The sequence below is a fragment of the Equus asinus genome, chromosome X, assembly GCF_041296235.1.
Source record: "Equus asinus isolate D_3611 breed Donkey chromosome X, EquAss-T2T_v2, whole genome shotgun sequence".
In the NCBI taxonomy this organism is placed as follows: Eukaryota; Metazoa; Chordata; class Mammalia; order Perissodactyla; family Equidae; genus Equus; species Equus asinus.
Genome location: NC_091820.1, coordinates 56,046,576 through 56,064,064, shown reverse-complemented (window position 1 = coordinate 56,064,064; position 17,489 = coordinate 56,046,576). Strand labels below are relative to the sequence as shown.

General features: G+C 34.3%; 1 protein-coding gene across 1 annotated transcript in view; it reads left to right on the top strand.

Moving 5' to 3' along the window:
* Positions 1 to 17,489, top strand: part of TEX11 (testis expressed 11) — a 371,261-nt gene that overhangs the window by 317,593 nt on the left and 36,179 nt on the right. Inside the window, exon 26 of the mRNA XM_044764084.2 lies at positions 16,737 to 16,886. Within this exon, the coding sequence (XP_044620019.1) occupies positions 16,737 to 16,886 (150 nt within the window). The remainder of the gene's footprint in view (positions 1 to 16,736; positions 16,887 to 17,489) is intronic.

The window sequence follows — 17,489 nt, the reverse complement described above, 5'->3', positions numbered from 1 at the left end:
AAAATAATTTCTATTTCAAAGAGAAAACTTGGAGGGGTGCAATTGAGAACCGTCTCTCGGCCACAAGCATTATAGCAGACTAGCAGAGTTCATGAACACACATAGCCCAGCCTTCTATGACCACACTCATCCCTTTTAAAGAGGAAAAATGAACACACTCATTAACATGACCCAAAGATATAGCCTTTCCATAGCATAAAAATAAGAATCAATAGTATATAAACTTAAAATTGTGCTTAGTAATCAATGTTTAAGTATTCTATTTTACTTAAAACTTATCTTGGTATCCAGTGATTATCCATTAACTAACAATTTAATATCAGCCAAAAATTTTAATTTAACTAAATATCTTGGAAATTGTTTTAAATCTAGCATACCCAAAACATAGTTACTGCTGAAATAAAAAATTTTTCAGAACAATGATTCAATTTTAGTTGAACACGATTTTCATTTTTCATAATCTTAAATGTTATATATAAGTAATATATAACATCATTTAATCAGTAAACCTATATACATTTAGGAAACAACCCAAGTGAAATAAAATGTACGTTTGTTTTATACTTTATACAAATAAATCACCAAAAAAGACATAGCTCTTTCTTTTAAACCAAAATTATTAAATTAATCTCATTTGCCAAAGACTTACCTTAACTTTGGATTCTTACAATGTTTCTGAGTGGGAAGAATTTTTTTATGGGAATACTTTTAGGTTAGCACATTTAAAGTATTAGAAGTTCAGTGTCTTTTTTGTGGGAACTTTAAGAATATTTGTATATAAGTGCTTATTTATGTCTGTAAAACAATTAGAACAGAGCTCTTTTAATGTAGACTTTATAATCTAATTTATGAATACCTACCAGAGATAGGAAAACATTTCACATTCACACAATGTGAGGTCAAGATCTTTATGAATTATTGACACATAGACACAGACATATAGAGATTTTATGGTTTCAGATCTACAACTTCAGCTACAGGTCAAGAGTATACATAGAAACTCACCAGTCCACATATCCAAGTGCTGTTCTCCTTTCCAGCAGGCATGAAATAATTTATTAATTTGAGCTCAAAATGGACACACAGAAAAACAAAAAAGACTAACAAAATAAATTGTCTGCTTTTTCTTCCCCAGAGACTAGATAATCCGTTAATCATTTACAGAGATCACCAAATGCTCAGACCATAAAACCACATTCCAAGTCTTTGCTGCACTGCCAAAGGGGAATAACTTATTGGCTATACACAAACCAGAAACAAAAACAAAACATAAACTCAATAGAAAAGAAAAAAGAGATTCATCAAAGTTTAATTGGCACTTGGAATTCAATCTGGGAGCCAAGGAAAAATGAGTTCAAGCAGTCCATGAGTTGCACTTCTCCAGCAACACAATTTACCTGCTTCTGTCAACTGTATCTATGGGGCATTTTGGTCAATAATATTTTAAAGATATAACCATGACTCTCACACGAGTGTAAGATAAACATATGTCAAAGATTTTATTTAACTCATTAATTGACGAGGAAACCTAAAGATATTAGAACCAATTTCCATTTCATTTTGCTTGCTTATCTCTTGTTTTCTATGTCCCTTACTGTTTCTTCAGTGGTATCTTGTCTCTCTTTTGCTTTTTCCAGTTTTACCTTTATTTCTGTGATGATTTTATTTTTTCTTCCCATTTCCTTTTTAGTCTCTAAAAATTAGCGCATGTTTCATTTCCTTTTGTCTACCAGCTCTTCCTGAGCTCTTGAATTCCTGCTTTATATTCTTACTTTATAGGGATGAGTACTTGATTAACATTTTAAAATTCATGCTGACATGTTTGGTCACAATTGTCATCTGCTTTATAGAAACATTTCTCTGGTAAGACCTCTCCCACCTACCACCTACCATTCTTTTTTCTTGTTCCTCTCATCCTATTTTCATGTGTGTCTTATCCTGTGCTGTATATTTTTTGATAACTTATCTTTCTTCTAATTTTATTTTGTTGTGGTAAGAACACTTAACATGAGCTTTACCCTCTTAACAAAGTTTTACGTGTACAATGTAGCATTGTTTACTATAGGTACGGTGTTGTACAGCAGATCTCTAGAATTTATTCATCTTGTTTGGCTGTAACTTTATGCCTATTGATTAACAACTCTTCGTTCTCCGCCTCCCAGCTCCTGGCAGCCACCATTCCACTCTTTGATTCTGTGAATTAGACTTAGATACCTCACATAAGTGGAATCATGCATTATTTGTCCTTCTGTGACCAGCTTATTTCACTTAGCATAATGTCCTCAAGGTTCATCCATGTTGTTGCATATTGGAGAATTTCCTTCTTTTTTAAGGCTGGATAGTATTCCATTATATGTATATACCACATTTTCTTTATCCATTCATCCCTCTGTGGACATTTAGGTTGTTTCCATATCTTGGCTATTGTGACTAGTACTGCAATGAACATTCGAGTGCTAATATCTCTTCAAGATCCTGATTTCAGTTCTTTTGGATAAATACTAGAAGTGGGATTGCTAGATCATATGGTAGTTCTATTTTTAATTTGTTGAGGAACCGCTGTTTTCTATAGTGGCTGCACCATTTTGCATTCCTACCAACAATGTACATGGATTCCAGTTTCTCCACATTCTCACCAACATTTGTTATGTTTTTATGATAATAGCCATCCTGACAGGTGTGAGGTGATATCTCATTGAGGTTTTGATTTGCATTTATGTGATGAGTAGTGATGTTGAGCATCTTTTCACATACCTGTTGGCCATTTGTGTGTCTATGTCTTTTTTGGAGAAATGTCTATTTAAGTCTTTAGCCCATTTTTTTAATCGAGTTATTCATTTTCACTATTGAGTTGTGATAACTTATCTTAAACTGTGGCACTTTTTCCTTAGACCAACTATTTATAGGAGATTCATGTGGAGAGGAGGCCAGGGCCATGATCCAGGCTAGCAGAAGTTTATACTAATGATCTAGGGTTGTTGTGTACATGAGTTCTTGTGGTCTCTGTACTTTCCCAGCCAGCTGTAGGGCTTCTTATAACACAAACATTCTTTCTTCTCTACTGCCTCACTGACCGGCTTCTCAAAACCAAACCAAATCAACACAGGTTCCTTCCCCCAGCCTATAAACTCTGTTCTTGTTATTGTAGATAAAGGATTTGCACCTTGTGGTGTGCTCCTCACTTTGCAATGTTGTACTTTTGCTGGCCTTTTCTGATTCCATTTTTATTGTCAAAACATATATGTGTATGTATGTTTGTATGCATATACACTAGACTGTAAGCTCCATGAGGACAGACACTGTCTGCTTTTGCTTACCTTTGTATATCCAATACCTGGCACATTCTTGATATTTGGTTAATGCATGAATAAACAAAAGAATATATACGTACATATATACACACACACACTATATCTATATATACACATTATACACACATCTATATGTGTGTGTGTGTATATATACACATATAGATTACACATATATGTGTATATATATATATACACATATGCATTCATATGAATGTATATATCATATATCATAAGGCTTTGGAAGGATATACACCAAATTCAACATTTGCTACCTCTTGGGACAGGCATTAGTGAGTTTGAGAGACTTTTACTTTTTATTTTACTTTTGTATTGTTTGAATTTTTCAATGAACATGTAGTACTTTAATAATTAAAACAAAAATACATCTAGAAAAAATGAACGACTTGTTAAAAAAGGTCTATATTTCTTAAGATTGAGTATTTCCAACCAAATAATGCCTAAAATTACGAGCCCAGCATGTGAGTAATGTAAATCATTAAGCTACCAACTGTAAGTAGACAAATTAAGGGGAAGTGCAAAGCTGGTGAATCATAAGCTCCTGTGGGAAAATTGGACAATGCCAACCTTTTAAAAATCTATTCCAAATCAAAGTTAATTAAGAACCGTATAAACAGTGACTGAAATCTTAGTGCCATGGGAATTGGCTTTTACAAAAGGATTAACCTGACGTGTCATTATATCAGTGACCTAAGGAAAGCAGCTTACCACATTCATTCTACAAAGTTTTTATTAAGTTCCTAGGAGCTACTAGGTATTGTGGAAACATAAGGAAATGTGTCACTGTCTCTGTCCTTAAGAAATTTACAGTGAAGAAAGGAGGTCAGAAGCATAATCCATTACACATATAAAAGGCAAAATGAAATGACTTCACTTATAGAAATACAGAGTGTGTGGGATCACAGAGGAAAAAATGACCCATTCCAAAAGGTATTATTTGAACTTACTCTTGAATGAATAGGATTTTAATGGTTAGAAAAGGAAGTAGAAGGCATGAAAAGCTGTGGGGACTGAATAAACAAATGCCAGGAGTATGAGAGAGCATTGTTAGTTTTGGAATAGTCTCTTATTCAGGGGTTATATAGTGGGAGGTGAGGCTGAAAGTAGTGTGATTTGTGGTATGCCCCTTCCCAACAGTAAATCAAGCCGGTAGTATCACCTCAGTCCAAGCTTCCTCATCTCTCACCTGGACCATTGTAATAGCTTCCCAACTATCCTCTCTGCTTCTACTCCTACTCCTCTATAAATCTGTCACACAGCAGCCAGAGTGTTATGACATAAATCAGATCATGTCAGCCCTCTCGTACTTAACATGATCTACAAGGCCATAGATTATCTAGCCCTTGGTCACCTCTCTGACCTCACCTCCCATCACTCTGCCTCTCAGCTTACTGTCTCTAGCCCTACTATATCCTAATAATACCTAGTACTCACCTGCCTCTAGGCCTTTGGATTTGCCATTCCCTTTGCCTAGAACACTCTTCTGGATATTCGTATGGTTTGCTCCCTGACATCCTCTGCTCAAGTATCACCCCACTCAAACAAGTCTTTCCTGACCACACCCTTTCTAAAATAGCGACTTTCATCACTGTCTACTCCCAGTTTAACCTATATTTCTTTCTTTACAACACATATCACTACTTGATATTGTATTATATATTGTTTATTGTTTGTCTCCCCAACTAAAATCTAAGTTCCATGCAGGCATAAAAGTTGTCTGTTTTGTTCATTCTTTCTCCCTACCTCCTAAAACTCTATCTGGCACATACACTGGCTTAAAAAATATTTACTAAATGAAAACTGCTATGGCGCCAGAAATTCTATCATTAGGGAGTCATTCATTTGAGTATTAGAGCATTTTGGTCTGTGAGAGCCCTCTATGCAAAGATCCCTGGCAGAGCTCACAATTTAAGTCATTATCAGCTTACACTTTGAAGGAGAAACATTTAGAAAAGTACCTTAGTAAAGATTCAACTTGGGATATAGGTATAGGGCAGGTATAGATGTAGGGCAGAGAAAGGCAAGTGAGGTTTCCAGGAAAAGAAAAATAAGATTTAAATGGAAGTAGGAATTGTACCAAAGATGACTGCTTATGATTATAAGACACTCCAAACCTTTCTAACACAAGGGGACTCACAGCTTCTGAGTCTGTCTTTCTGATTCCTTTTCAGGGTGTCCATTGAAGAACATAACTTTGGATGTTGCTAAGAACATCCTTGGAGTCATACTCTTTGAGTCATCTAACATTAGGGCTAGAAGTAATCTTAGTGATTAGATTTCTTAAAGCTATTTATTTTGTAATATGAGTAAATTTTTTATCTCAAAAACATGAAGATGGAGAAAAGCCTTTAGTTGTTTTTATGTCATTGCAAGGAAGAATTTCACTTACTATACTTTTGACCTTGGTATAAAGTATTCATCAAGTGTCATCATCAAAAGTCTTAGTGGTTATGACAACAGGGCAGACCTCCTGAGAGCTTTAATGTAAAGCCCATCATGGGCCTCTACCAGCAGAAAGGCACTTCAGCTGGCAGGGCAGAGGATTGTCTACATTTTTATGTATTTTAAATTTATATATTATGGTCTCCTCAGCCCAGAACTGGAAGGGTCATTCTCATTTATCCAAATACAGTAGAAAGCTACCATTTATCAAAGGTCATGTTGGAATTAGAAATAATTTTTATCTGTTCAAAACTAGGATTAAATGCTTATTCCTTCAACAGGCAGTTTTTGCTTAGTCCCTCTATTGGCTTAATAACTAGCAATCAGTCATGGGTTGCTCTTGGCTCAGAGATAAGTTCTCAATGGATAAGAAGTTCTCAGAGATGATAGTTTTGAGATTAGCCAAGAGAAAAGGCAATTGGAGCTGATCCTCAGGCACATTAAACAAAATGACAAAACTTGAGTACATTTTCTAGTATACATTTTGAGTTGGGACTTAGGCCACAGAAATAGGAGGACCTGAATTTAGGATTTTTTTCCCAAAGAAAATTAAACAATTATCTGGAGATGCCCAAGTTCCTCTGGTAGTTGATCCTAAAAATCTTCTCTTTTGGCAGCATTCCATTTGAATTATGTCTCACAGGCAGCATAAGCTTACCTTAGTAATACAAAGCAAAGCCCTAATGGCATTGTGTAGGGACTTTGATTACACGGCTATGGGATCACTGAAGAAATTTAATGGGGTCACAGGTTCAGGAGACAGGTTCATTATGGTCCCCAGATATTTATGGTGATATATACCATTCTTTCTCCCAAGTGGCTGACCTAATTAGGAATGTCATTCAAGTCTCCCTGTTCCTAGCATATTTGCTTTTGTACATTGTGGTTTTCTTTTATAAAAATACAGATGTGAATCTGGAAATTTTCCTGTACAATTATCTTGGCACAATGACTCCTGATCAGAGTAAGGTGTGTACCATACCTCACCTACAAACATTCATTATTGATTTCTAGAAGGTTTCTCAAACTTAAAACTTTACTCCACCCCTAATTGAAACATATATAAAACAACACAGCTATCAACTGTAGAATACACATTCTTTTCATTGTAACTTGTAACATTTACCAAAATGGATCATGTGTTAAGCCAAAAAGCAAGTCTCAACAAATTTCAAAGGATTGAAATCACATACAAAGTATGTTCTCTGAACAAAGTAGAATTAAATTTGAAATCAGGAACAGAAAGATGATTAGAAAATCTCCACTGTTGAAAGTCTAAAAGACACACTTCTAAATAAACAATTGGTCAACGAAAAGATCAAGATTAAAAATATGGAATATATCGATCTTAACAAAAATGAAAAGTATGACATCAAAACTTGTGAGGTACAACTGAAATAAGAGAAAATATATAGTTTTTATTTATTTATTTATTTTTATTTATTTTTTTTTTGAGGAAGATTAGCCCTGAGCTAACTACTGCCAGTCCTCCTCCTTTTTTTTGCTGAGGAAGCCTGGCCCTGAGCTAACATCCGTGCCCATCTTCCTCTACTTTTTATACGTGGGCCGCCTACCACAGCATGGCATACCAAGCGGTGCCACGTCCGCACCCAGGATCCAAACCGGCGATCCCCGGGCCGCCGAGAAGCGGAACGTGCGAACTTAACCGCTGCGCCACCCTGCTGGCCCCAGAGAAAATATATAGTTTTAAATCTATACATTAGAAAAGAGGAAAAGTTGAAAATCAATGATCTAAGCTTCCAGCTTGAATCTAGGGAAAGAACAGCAAATTAAACTCAAAAAAAGTAGAAGGAAGAACATAACAAAGATAAGAGCAGAAAACAATGAAATAGAAAACAGACATATATTAGAGAAAATCAACCAAGCCAAAAGTTTATCCTTTGGAAAGATTACTGCACTTGCTAAATACCAAGCAAGATGGATCAAGAAATAAAAAGAAAAAACACAAATTACCAATATCAGTAATTCAAAAGTAGATATCACTGTAAATCTTTCAGACATTAAAAAGATAATAAAAGGACACTGTGAATAATTTTATGCCAATAAGTTTAACAGTTTTGACAAAACAGACAAATTCTTTGAAAAGCATACCTATGAAAATTGGCCCAAGGAGAATCTGAGTAGTTCTATTTAGACTATTTTAATAGTCCTATACCTGTTAAAGAAATTTAATCTTAAATACCTTCCCAAAGAGAAAATGGCTTCACTAGTATAAATTCTTCCAAATATATAAGGAAGAAATAATAGCAACCTTGTAAAAATGTCTCTTATAGAATATAAAGAGGTTACACATTGATTTTATAAGGCCAGCATGACTGATGACAAAACCTGACAAGGACATTTGAGGAAAAGAAAAATACAGGTCAATATCTTAAATGATAGCTGCAAAAATCTTAAACAAAATTTTAGAAAATTAAATTCAGCAATATACAAAAAGGATAATACATCATAACCAAATAGAGTTTATCCCACAAATTCAACATTAAAAATACACACACACAAAATGGTTTTCTATATCTGTTTTATTTTAAATAAAGTTTTAAAAATAAATGACTTCGGTATGTATGGTTGCTGGATACAGGCCAGTACACAAAAATTAATTGTATTCCTGTGCACTGGTGAGAAATAATTGGAAAATGAACTTTTAAAATACTATTTTTAATAGCATCAAAACCCGTCAAATGCCTAGTAATTGATCTAATGAAAGATGCAGAAGACCTCTACACTGGAAACTACAAAACAGTGAAACGTTGCTGAGAGAATTTTTTTTAGGTGAGGAAGATTGGCCCTGAGCTAACATATGTTGCCAAGCTTCCTCTTTTTGCTTGAAGAAGATTGTCACTGAGCTAACATCTGTGCCAATCTTCCATGCCAATCTTCCTCTACTTTGTATGTGAGACGCCACAACAGCATGGCTTGATGAGCAATGTGTAGGTCCACTCCTGAGATCCGAATCCATGAACCCCAGGCTGCTGAAACGGGGTGCACAAACTTAACCACTACACCACCAGGCTGGCCTCATTGAGAGAAATTTTTAAAGGCCTAAATAAATGAGGATATGTACCATGTTCATGGACTGGAAAACTCAATATTATTAAGATGTCAGTTTTCCCAATTTGATCTGTAGATTCAAGACAATCCCAATCAAACTCCCAGCTGATTTACTTGTGGAAATCGACAGAATGACATTAAAATTTCTATAGAGATGCAAAGGACAATCTTGGAAAAGATGAATAGAGTTTGAGGACTTACACCCCAGAAAAGAGAGTCCAAAATAGAGTCCAGAAATAGACTCACACGTGATCATTTTATTTATAACAAAGGTGCCCAGTGCTATTCACTGGGGAAAAGATTTTTTTTTAATAATAAATGGTACTGGATGAATTAGATATCCATATGGAAAAAAATGAAGCTTGACTCCTTGCTGACACCATACAGAAACATTGATTTGAGATGGATCATAGCAAAAGGTACAACAATAAGGATTCTAAAGAGAAACATAGGAGAATATCTTTATGACCTTTGAGATACAAAAAATTACCAACTATAAAAGAAAATATTGATAAAGTAGATGTCATTACAGTTGAGAACTTCAGATTGTCAAAAGGTACTATCGAGATAAGAAAAAGACAAGCCATAGACAGTAAGAAGATATGTCAATACAGACTTGACAAATTCCACAATATATAAAGAACTCTTAAAACTCAACAAGAAAATACAACACAGTAAAAAATGGGCAAAATAATTGAACAGGAACTTCACGAAAGAGGATATACAGATGGTCAATAATCAAAGGAAAAGATGCTCAGCATCATTACTCATCAGAGAATGCAAATTAAGACCACAATGAGAAATTACTGCACACTCACTGAAATGGCTAAGATTAAGATACCATGTGTTAGTGAGGATGGGAAGCAACTGGAACTCTAATACATTGCTGGTGGAAATGTAAATTGGTACAACCACTTTGGAAAATTGTTTGGCAGTATCTCCTAAAGCCAAACATTCTTCTATCCCAGCAGTGACCCAGCAATCCCACTCCTAGACATATACTCAGGTGAAATGAGTGTATCTGTTTACCATAATATGTACAAGAATGTTCAAGAAAGCTCTATTCATAAGAGCTAAAGATTTAAAACAACCCTAGTGTCCATCAACAGGAGGATGGGTTAAATAAATTGTGGTATATTCATACGATGGAATACTACAAAGCAATAAAAGGAATGCACTTCTGACACAGAAAAATATAGATGAATATCACAGATATTATCCTTAGCAAAAGAAGTCAGGCACAAAGGCATGTTACACAGAGTATAAATTTATTTTTAAAAACAGCTTTATTGAGATATAATTCACATGCTATACAATTCACACATTAAAGCGTCTAATTCAGTAGATTTTAGTATATTCACAGATATGTGTAATCACCATCAACAATTTTAGAACATTTCATCACTTCAAAAAGAAACCCCTACCTTTTACCTATCACACCCCCCATCCCTGCATTCCCCTCAGGAACCCTAAGCAATCACTAATTTACTTTGTGTCTCTATGAATTTGCATATTTTGGACATTTCATATAAATGGAATTATGTGGATTTTTGTGACTTCTTTCACTTAGCATAATATTTTCAAGTTTCATCTATGTTGTGGCATGTATCAGTACTTCATCCCTTTTATGGTCAAATAATATTCCATTGTATGGGTAATACCATATTTTGTTTATCTACTCATCAGCTGATAGACATTTGAGTTGTTCCCATCCTTTGGCTATTATGAATAATGCTGCTGTAAACATTCATGCACAAGTTTTTGTGTGAACATATGTTTTCAGTTCTCTTGGATATATACCTAGGTCGTATGGTAACTATGTTTAATCATTTGAGGAGCTGCCAGACTGTTTTCGAAAGCAGCTGCACCATTTTATCCTGTCACCAGTAGTGTATAAAAGGCTTCTGATTTTTCTCCACCTCCATGCTAACACTTGTATTATCTGACTTTTTGTTCTAGCCATCCTAGTGAGTGTATAATGACATCCTATTGTGGTTTTGATTTCCTGATGACTGATTTTCCTGACAACTTATGGTGTTGAGCATCTTTTTATATACTTATTGGCCGTTTGTATATCTTCTTTGGAGAAATGTCTATTCAGACCCTTTGCCCAATTTTTCATTGGATTATTTGTCTTTTTATTATTAAGTAGTATATCCTAGATACAAGTCCCTGATCAGATATATGACTTACAAATATTTTTCCTATTCTGTGGGTTATCTTTTCCCTTTCTTGATAGCATCCTTTGAAGCACAAATTTTTTAAACTTTGATGACGTACGATATACCTATCTTTCTTTTGTTACTCGTGCTTTTGATATCATATCTAAGAATCACCTGGCAAATCCAAAGCCATGAATATTTACTCCTATGTTTTCTTCTAAAGAGTTTTATAGGTTTAGCTCTTACATTTAGGTCTTTGATCCATTTTGAGTTAATCTTTGTATATGGTATAAGGTAAGGATCCAACTTCATTCTTTTCCATGTGGCTATCCAGTTGTCCCAGAGCCTTTTGTTAAAAAAAACTATTCTTTCCTCATTGGGTGGCCTTTGCCTCCTGTGGAAAACGAGTTGACGTGGTTTTATTTCTGGATTGTCAATTCTATCTCATTGATACATATGTCTATCCTTATGCCAGTACCACACTGTCTTGATTATCATTGCTTTGTAGTAAGTTTGGAAATCAGGAAGTGTTAGTTCTCCAAGTTTGTTCTTCTTTTTCAAGATTGTTTTGGATATCTGGGTCCCTTGAATTTTCATATGCATTTTAGGATGAGCCTGTGAGTTTCTGAAAAAAGCCAGCTGGGATTCTGATAGGGATTGTGTTGAATCTATAGATGATTTTGGGGAGTATTGCCATCTTAACAATGTTAAGTCTTCTAATCCATGAACACGCAATATTTTCCCATTTATTTACATCTTCTTTAATCTCTTTCAATGATGTTTTCTAGTTTTCAGTGTACAAGTCCTGAACTTCTTTTGTTTAATTTATTCCTAAGTATTTTATTCTTTTTGATGCTATTGTAAATGGAATTGTTTTCTTAATCTTATTTTCAGTTTGCTCATTGCTACTGTATAGAAATAGAATTGAATTTTGTATATTGATCTTATTAAACTTGTTTATTAGTTCTAATGGTATTTTACTGGATTCCCTAGGAATCTTATTTACAAGATCACATCATGTATGAATAAAGATAGTTTCACTACTTCTTTTCCAGTCTTCCTGTCTTTTATTTCTTTTTCTTGCCTAATTTCTTTGGCTAGAACTTCCAGTACAGTGTTGAATAGTAGTGGTGAAAGTGGTCATCCTTCTCTTGTTCTTGATCTTAGAGGGAAAGAATCCAGTCTTTCATCATTAAGTATGTTCTTAGTGGTGGGTTTTTATAAATGCGCTTTATCAGGTTGAGGAAGTTCACTTCTATTCCTAGTTTGTTAATTGTTTTTATCATGAAAGGGTGATTTTGTCAAATGCTTTTCTGCCTTTATTGAGATCATCATGTAGTTTTTGCTTCTTGTTTTATTGATATAGTATATTACATTAATTGTTTTTCACTTGTTAAAGCAACTTGATAAATCCAACTTGGTCATGTTGTATAATTCTTTTATATGTTGCCAGATTCAGTTTACTTATATTTTGTTTGGACTTTTGTGTCCATATTCATGAGAGATATTTGTCTGTAATTTTCTTTACTTGTGATGTCTTTGTCTGGTTTTCATATCACAGTAATACCAGCCTCATAGAATGAGTTGTGAGGTATTCCATCCCCTTCATTTTTGAAAGAATTTGTGAAAAATTAGTATTAATTCTTCTTTAAGTGTTTGGTACAATCCAGTGGTGAAGCTGTCTAGGCCTGGGCTTTCCTTTTTCTGTAGTTTTTAAAGTTAGTTATTCAATATCTTCATTCATTATAGATTTGTTTAGATTGCCTATTTCTTCTTGAGTCAGTTCCACTAGTTTGTCTTTCTAGGAATTGTCCATTTCATCCAGATTATCTAATTTATTGGCATGCAGTTGTTCACAGCATTCCTTTGTAATCATTTTTATTTCTCTAAAGTTGTAGTGATGGCTTCCTTCTTATTTGTAAATAATTTGTAAGTAATGAGGCTTTTCTCTTTTTTTCTTGGTCAATCTAGCTAAAAGTTTGTCAATTCTGTTGATCTTTTCAAAGAACCCGCTTCTGGTTTCATTAATTTTCTCTATTATTTCCCTATTCTCTAATTCATTCATTTCCACTCCAATCTTTATTATTGCCTACCTTCTACTTGTTTGGGTTTCGTTTGTTCTTAACTAAGATGGAAGGTTAGGTTATTGATTTGAGATCTTTCTTCCTTCTTACTATAGCTGTTTGCAGATGTAAATTTCCCTCTAAGCACTGCTTTAGCTGCATCCCATTAGTTTTGGAATATTGTGTCTTCATTTTCATTTATTTCAAAGTATTTTTCTAATTTCTCTTTTGATTTGTTTTTTGATGCATTGGGGGTTTAAGAGTGTGTTGTTTTCCCATATATTTGTGAGTTTCCCCAAATCTTTTTCTGTTATCAGTATCTAATTTCATTCCATTGTAGTCACAGAACATACTTTGTATTATTTTATACTTTGAAATTTATTGAAGTTTGTTTTATGACCCAGCATATGGTCTATCATGGAGAATATTCTATGTGCACTTGAGAGGAATGCATATTCTGCTGCTGTTGAGTGGAGTGTTCTATGGATATCTGTTAGATCTAGTTGGTTTATGGTGTTTTTCAAGTCTTTTGTTCCTTTGTTGATCTTCTGTCTAGTTGTTCTAAGTATAATTCATTTTTATGAAATCCAAGAACACTCAACTATATCAATAATTGAATTAAATATAAATGATCTAAATCAGAGGTCAGGACACTTTCCTTAAAGGGCCAATAGTAAATATTTTAGGCTAGCTGGCTATAGCTCTCAGGCACAACTACTCAACTCTGCCATTGTAGCAGGAAAACAGACATAGGCAATATTTAAACAAATGGACATGATTGTGTTCCAATAAAACTTTATTTTTAAAACAGGCAGCCAGCCCACAGGTTGTAGTTTGTTCACTCCTGGTCTAAACACACCAATTAAAAGACCAAGAATATCAGAGTGGATAAAAAATCAAGACCCAACAACTTGCTGTCTATAAGAAACCCACTTAAAATATGAAGACATAGATATAGGTTAAAAATAAAAAGAACTGGAAAAGGTACACTATGCAAACACTAATCAGAAGAAAGCTGGAGTGACTATATTAACATCAGACAAAACACTTTGGAACAAGGAATAATACTAGGGATAAAGAGGAACATAATGAAAAAGTGGTCAATTAAACATAACATAACTATCCTAAATGTTTAATATACTTAACAACAGAGCTTCAAAATACATGAAGCAAAAAGTGATAGAATTGAAAGGAGGAATAGACAAATCTATAACTATAGTTGGAGACTTTAATACTTCTCTGTCAGTAATCAATAGAATAAGTCAACAGATACTCAATAAGGATATAGAAGACATGGACAACACTACCAACCAACTTCATCTAATTGACATTTGTAGAATGCTCTACCCAACACTAGCAGAATACACAGTTTTTTCAAATGCATATGGAACGTGCGTCACCATAGGCCATATTGTGAACCATAAAACAAACCTCAAAATATTCAGAAGTATTGAAATGATACAAAGTATTTTCTCCAACCATAATGGAATTAAATTATAAATCTATAATATAAAGCTATCTGTAAAAATCCCCAAATATTTGGAAATTAAACAATGTACTTCTAAATAATCCAGTGGGTCTAAGAGGAAGTCACAAAGGAAATTAGGAATAGTTTGAATGGAATGAAAATGAAAACACAACATATTAATTTGAAGGATACAGCTAAAGCAGTGTTTAGACAAAAATTTGTAGAATTAAATGCTTCTTTTAGAGAAAGAAAGATCTCAAATAATCTAAGTCTCTACCTTAAGAAACTAGAAAAAAATAGCAAATTAAACTCAAACAAGCAGAACAAAAGAAATAATGTACGAGCAGAAATCTATAAAATTTAAAACAAAAAAACAATAAAACCAATGAAACCAAAAGCTGTATTGTTGTTGTTGTGGCTTTGAGAAGATCAATGCATTTGAGAAACTTCTAGCCAGGTGTATCAAGACACAAATTGACAATGTCAAGAATGAAAGTGGAGACGTCACTACAGACCCTAAAAACATTTTAAAAGATAATAAGGAAATATTATGAACAACTTGATGCCCATGAATTTGAAAGCTTAGAGGAGATGGACAAATTCCTTGAAAGTCACAAACTACCAAAGCTCCCTCTAGAAGAAATAGATAACCTGAATAGTCCTATACCCATTGAATTCGTAGTTTAAAATCTTCTAACAAAGAAAACTCCACTGGGGAATTCTACCAAACATTTACAGAAGATGTAATACCAATTTTATACAAACTCTTCCAAGAAGAAGAGGAGGGCACACTTTGCAGCTCATTTTATGAGATCGGTATTACCCTGATAGCAATACTAGACAAAATATGAGAAAAGAAAACTGTGGGCCAATATTCCTCATGAAAATAGATGCAGAGATCCTCAACAAAATATTAGCAAATTGAACTTAGTAAAATATGAAAAGGATAATAGATCATAACCAAGTGAGTTTTATCCTAGTCTCAACATTGTAAACTCAATTAATTCACCATATCAACAGATTAAATGACAAGATTCAACATCCATTTATGATAAAACTCTCAGCAAACTAGCAATAGTGGGGAAGTTCCTCAACCTGATAAAGGACATCTACAAAAATAAAACCTACAGCTAATGTCATATTTAATGATGAAAAACTGAATGCTTTCCCTCTAAGGGCAGGAACAAGGGTCTAGGGTGTCTACTCTCTCCACTCCTGGTCAACATCATCCTGGAGGTCCTAGCTAGTGCAATAAGGCAAGCAAAAGAATGGGAAAAAGACATATAGAGAGAAAAAGAAGAAATAAAACTAACTCTATTTGCAGATGGCATGATTGTCTACATAGAAAATCTCAAAGAATCTACAAAAATGTTACTGGAACTAATAAATGAGTTACAAATTACAGCATACAAGGTCAATATTCAAAATTTGATTATGTTTCTATGTACTACCGATGGAGTTCAAGAAGAGGCAATAACAATCAATAATGATAAAAGTCAAAATAGTCGTCAACTCTGCTAAGATGGTATTGACTGGAAAGGAGCACAAGCATTGGGAGTGTTGTATATTGTGATCTGGGTAGTGGTTACATGGGTTTAAACATATTTAAAAATTCATCAAGCTGTTTAAGATTGATGCACTTCATTCAGTTTATTGTATGTATGCTGTACCTTGAAACTTTTTTAGAAGTTCATTCTAACAAGGATGAATGAAAGCCATCTCACATGGTATGGTATATGCCGCCTGATACAAGATTCTGCCCATGGTGATCCCCAAGAAATACTGTTGACTGACTAAATGAAACAGTTTGGAAACTCTCCTTTACTTTGCTTAAAATAAAACCGCAGTTAGTTTATACAGTGCTGTATCTCCTGGTTAAGCCAGTCATTAAAGTGAGGCAGGGAAACACTGGATTTGAATTAGATCACAGCAGGACTTCTTCAGGCTATTTAGGAACACCATGGCAATAATTCCCGGAAGTGTAGGCAAAGCTAGTTAATGCATTACGGAGTGCTGAAAGTATTGGTGAGCTTATAGATTTAAAATGTAAAAACTCTGTCTACAGAATCTGAGATAACCTTCAAATTGTAAGTAAAATTAATTTTCTTCAAAAGGAAAATCTCCTCAGAAGAGAGATTAGAATAGGAAAGAATAATGAAATGTAATCACAGAGAATGTTGCATTTTTGCCTCTTTCTTAGGGGACTTCTCGAACGATCCATGTGAGACATTGCTTCTGCTGTATGAGTTTGAAGTTAAAGCCAAAATGAACGATCCATTCCTGGACAGCTTCTTGGAATCAGTGTGGGAACTGCCTCATTTAGAAAGTAAAACATTTGAAACAATCGCATGTAAGAGCTATAATTATGGTTTTGGAAAGCTGGTACCCATTTAAATCGTACTACTTTTTTCTTTCTTTTCTCTTATCTCCAGGTGGGAAACGATGTTTCCTCATAGCACTTTGTTTCTCTTTCTTGTATTACAATCATTTGTGCATTTATCTTTTTCTTTATATGAGATCATGAGCTCCGTAGGGTCACAAACAATAATTACCTATATTCGTTGTACTTATAAACGCTAGCAAAGTGCGTTGCTCATAATAGGCACTCATATTTATTCTATGTGTGGAATGGAATTACATAACTACACAATAGGGGGAGCTCAAACTTCAGAAAGTTAGTTTTGCTCAGCTGGCTAGAAATGACAATTGACTGCTTCACTAATCAAAGGTGATGCAATGTTAGCAATTTATTATAGTGTACAGAGAAATATTGGTAATATTTTTTAAACACAATTGCCACCTTCAAATTTCCGGTTGGGCTCTAAGTGGTATTGGGGACCCAGAGCCTCTGTGGGGTTACACTGTAGGAAATGGCCTAATTATCTTCCCTTTTTACCTCTCACTATCCTCAGGAACCTGTGTGTGTTTAATAAAGTTATCAGGTAGCCCCAAG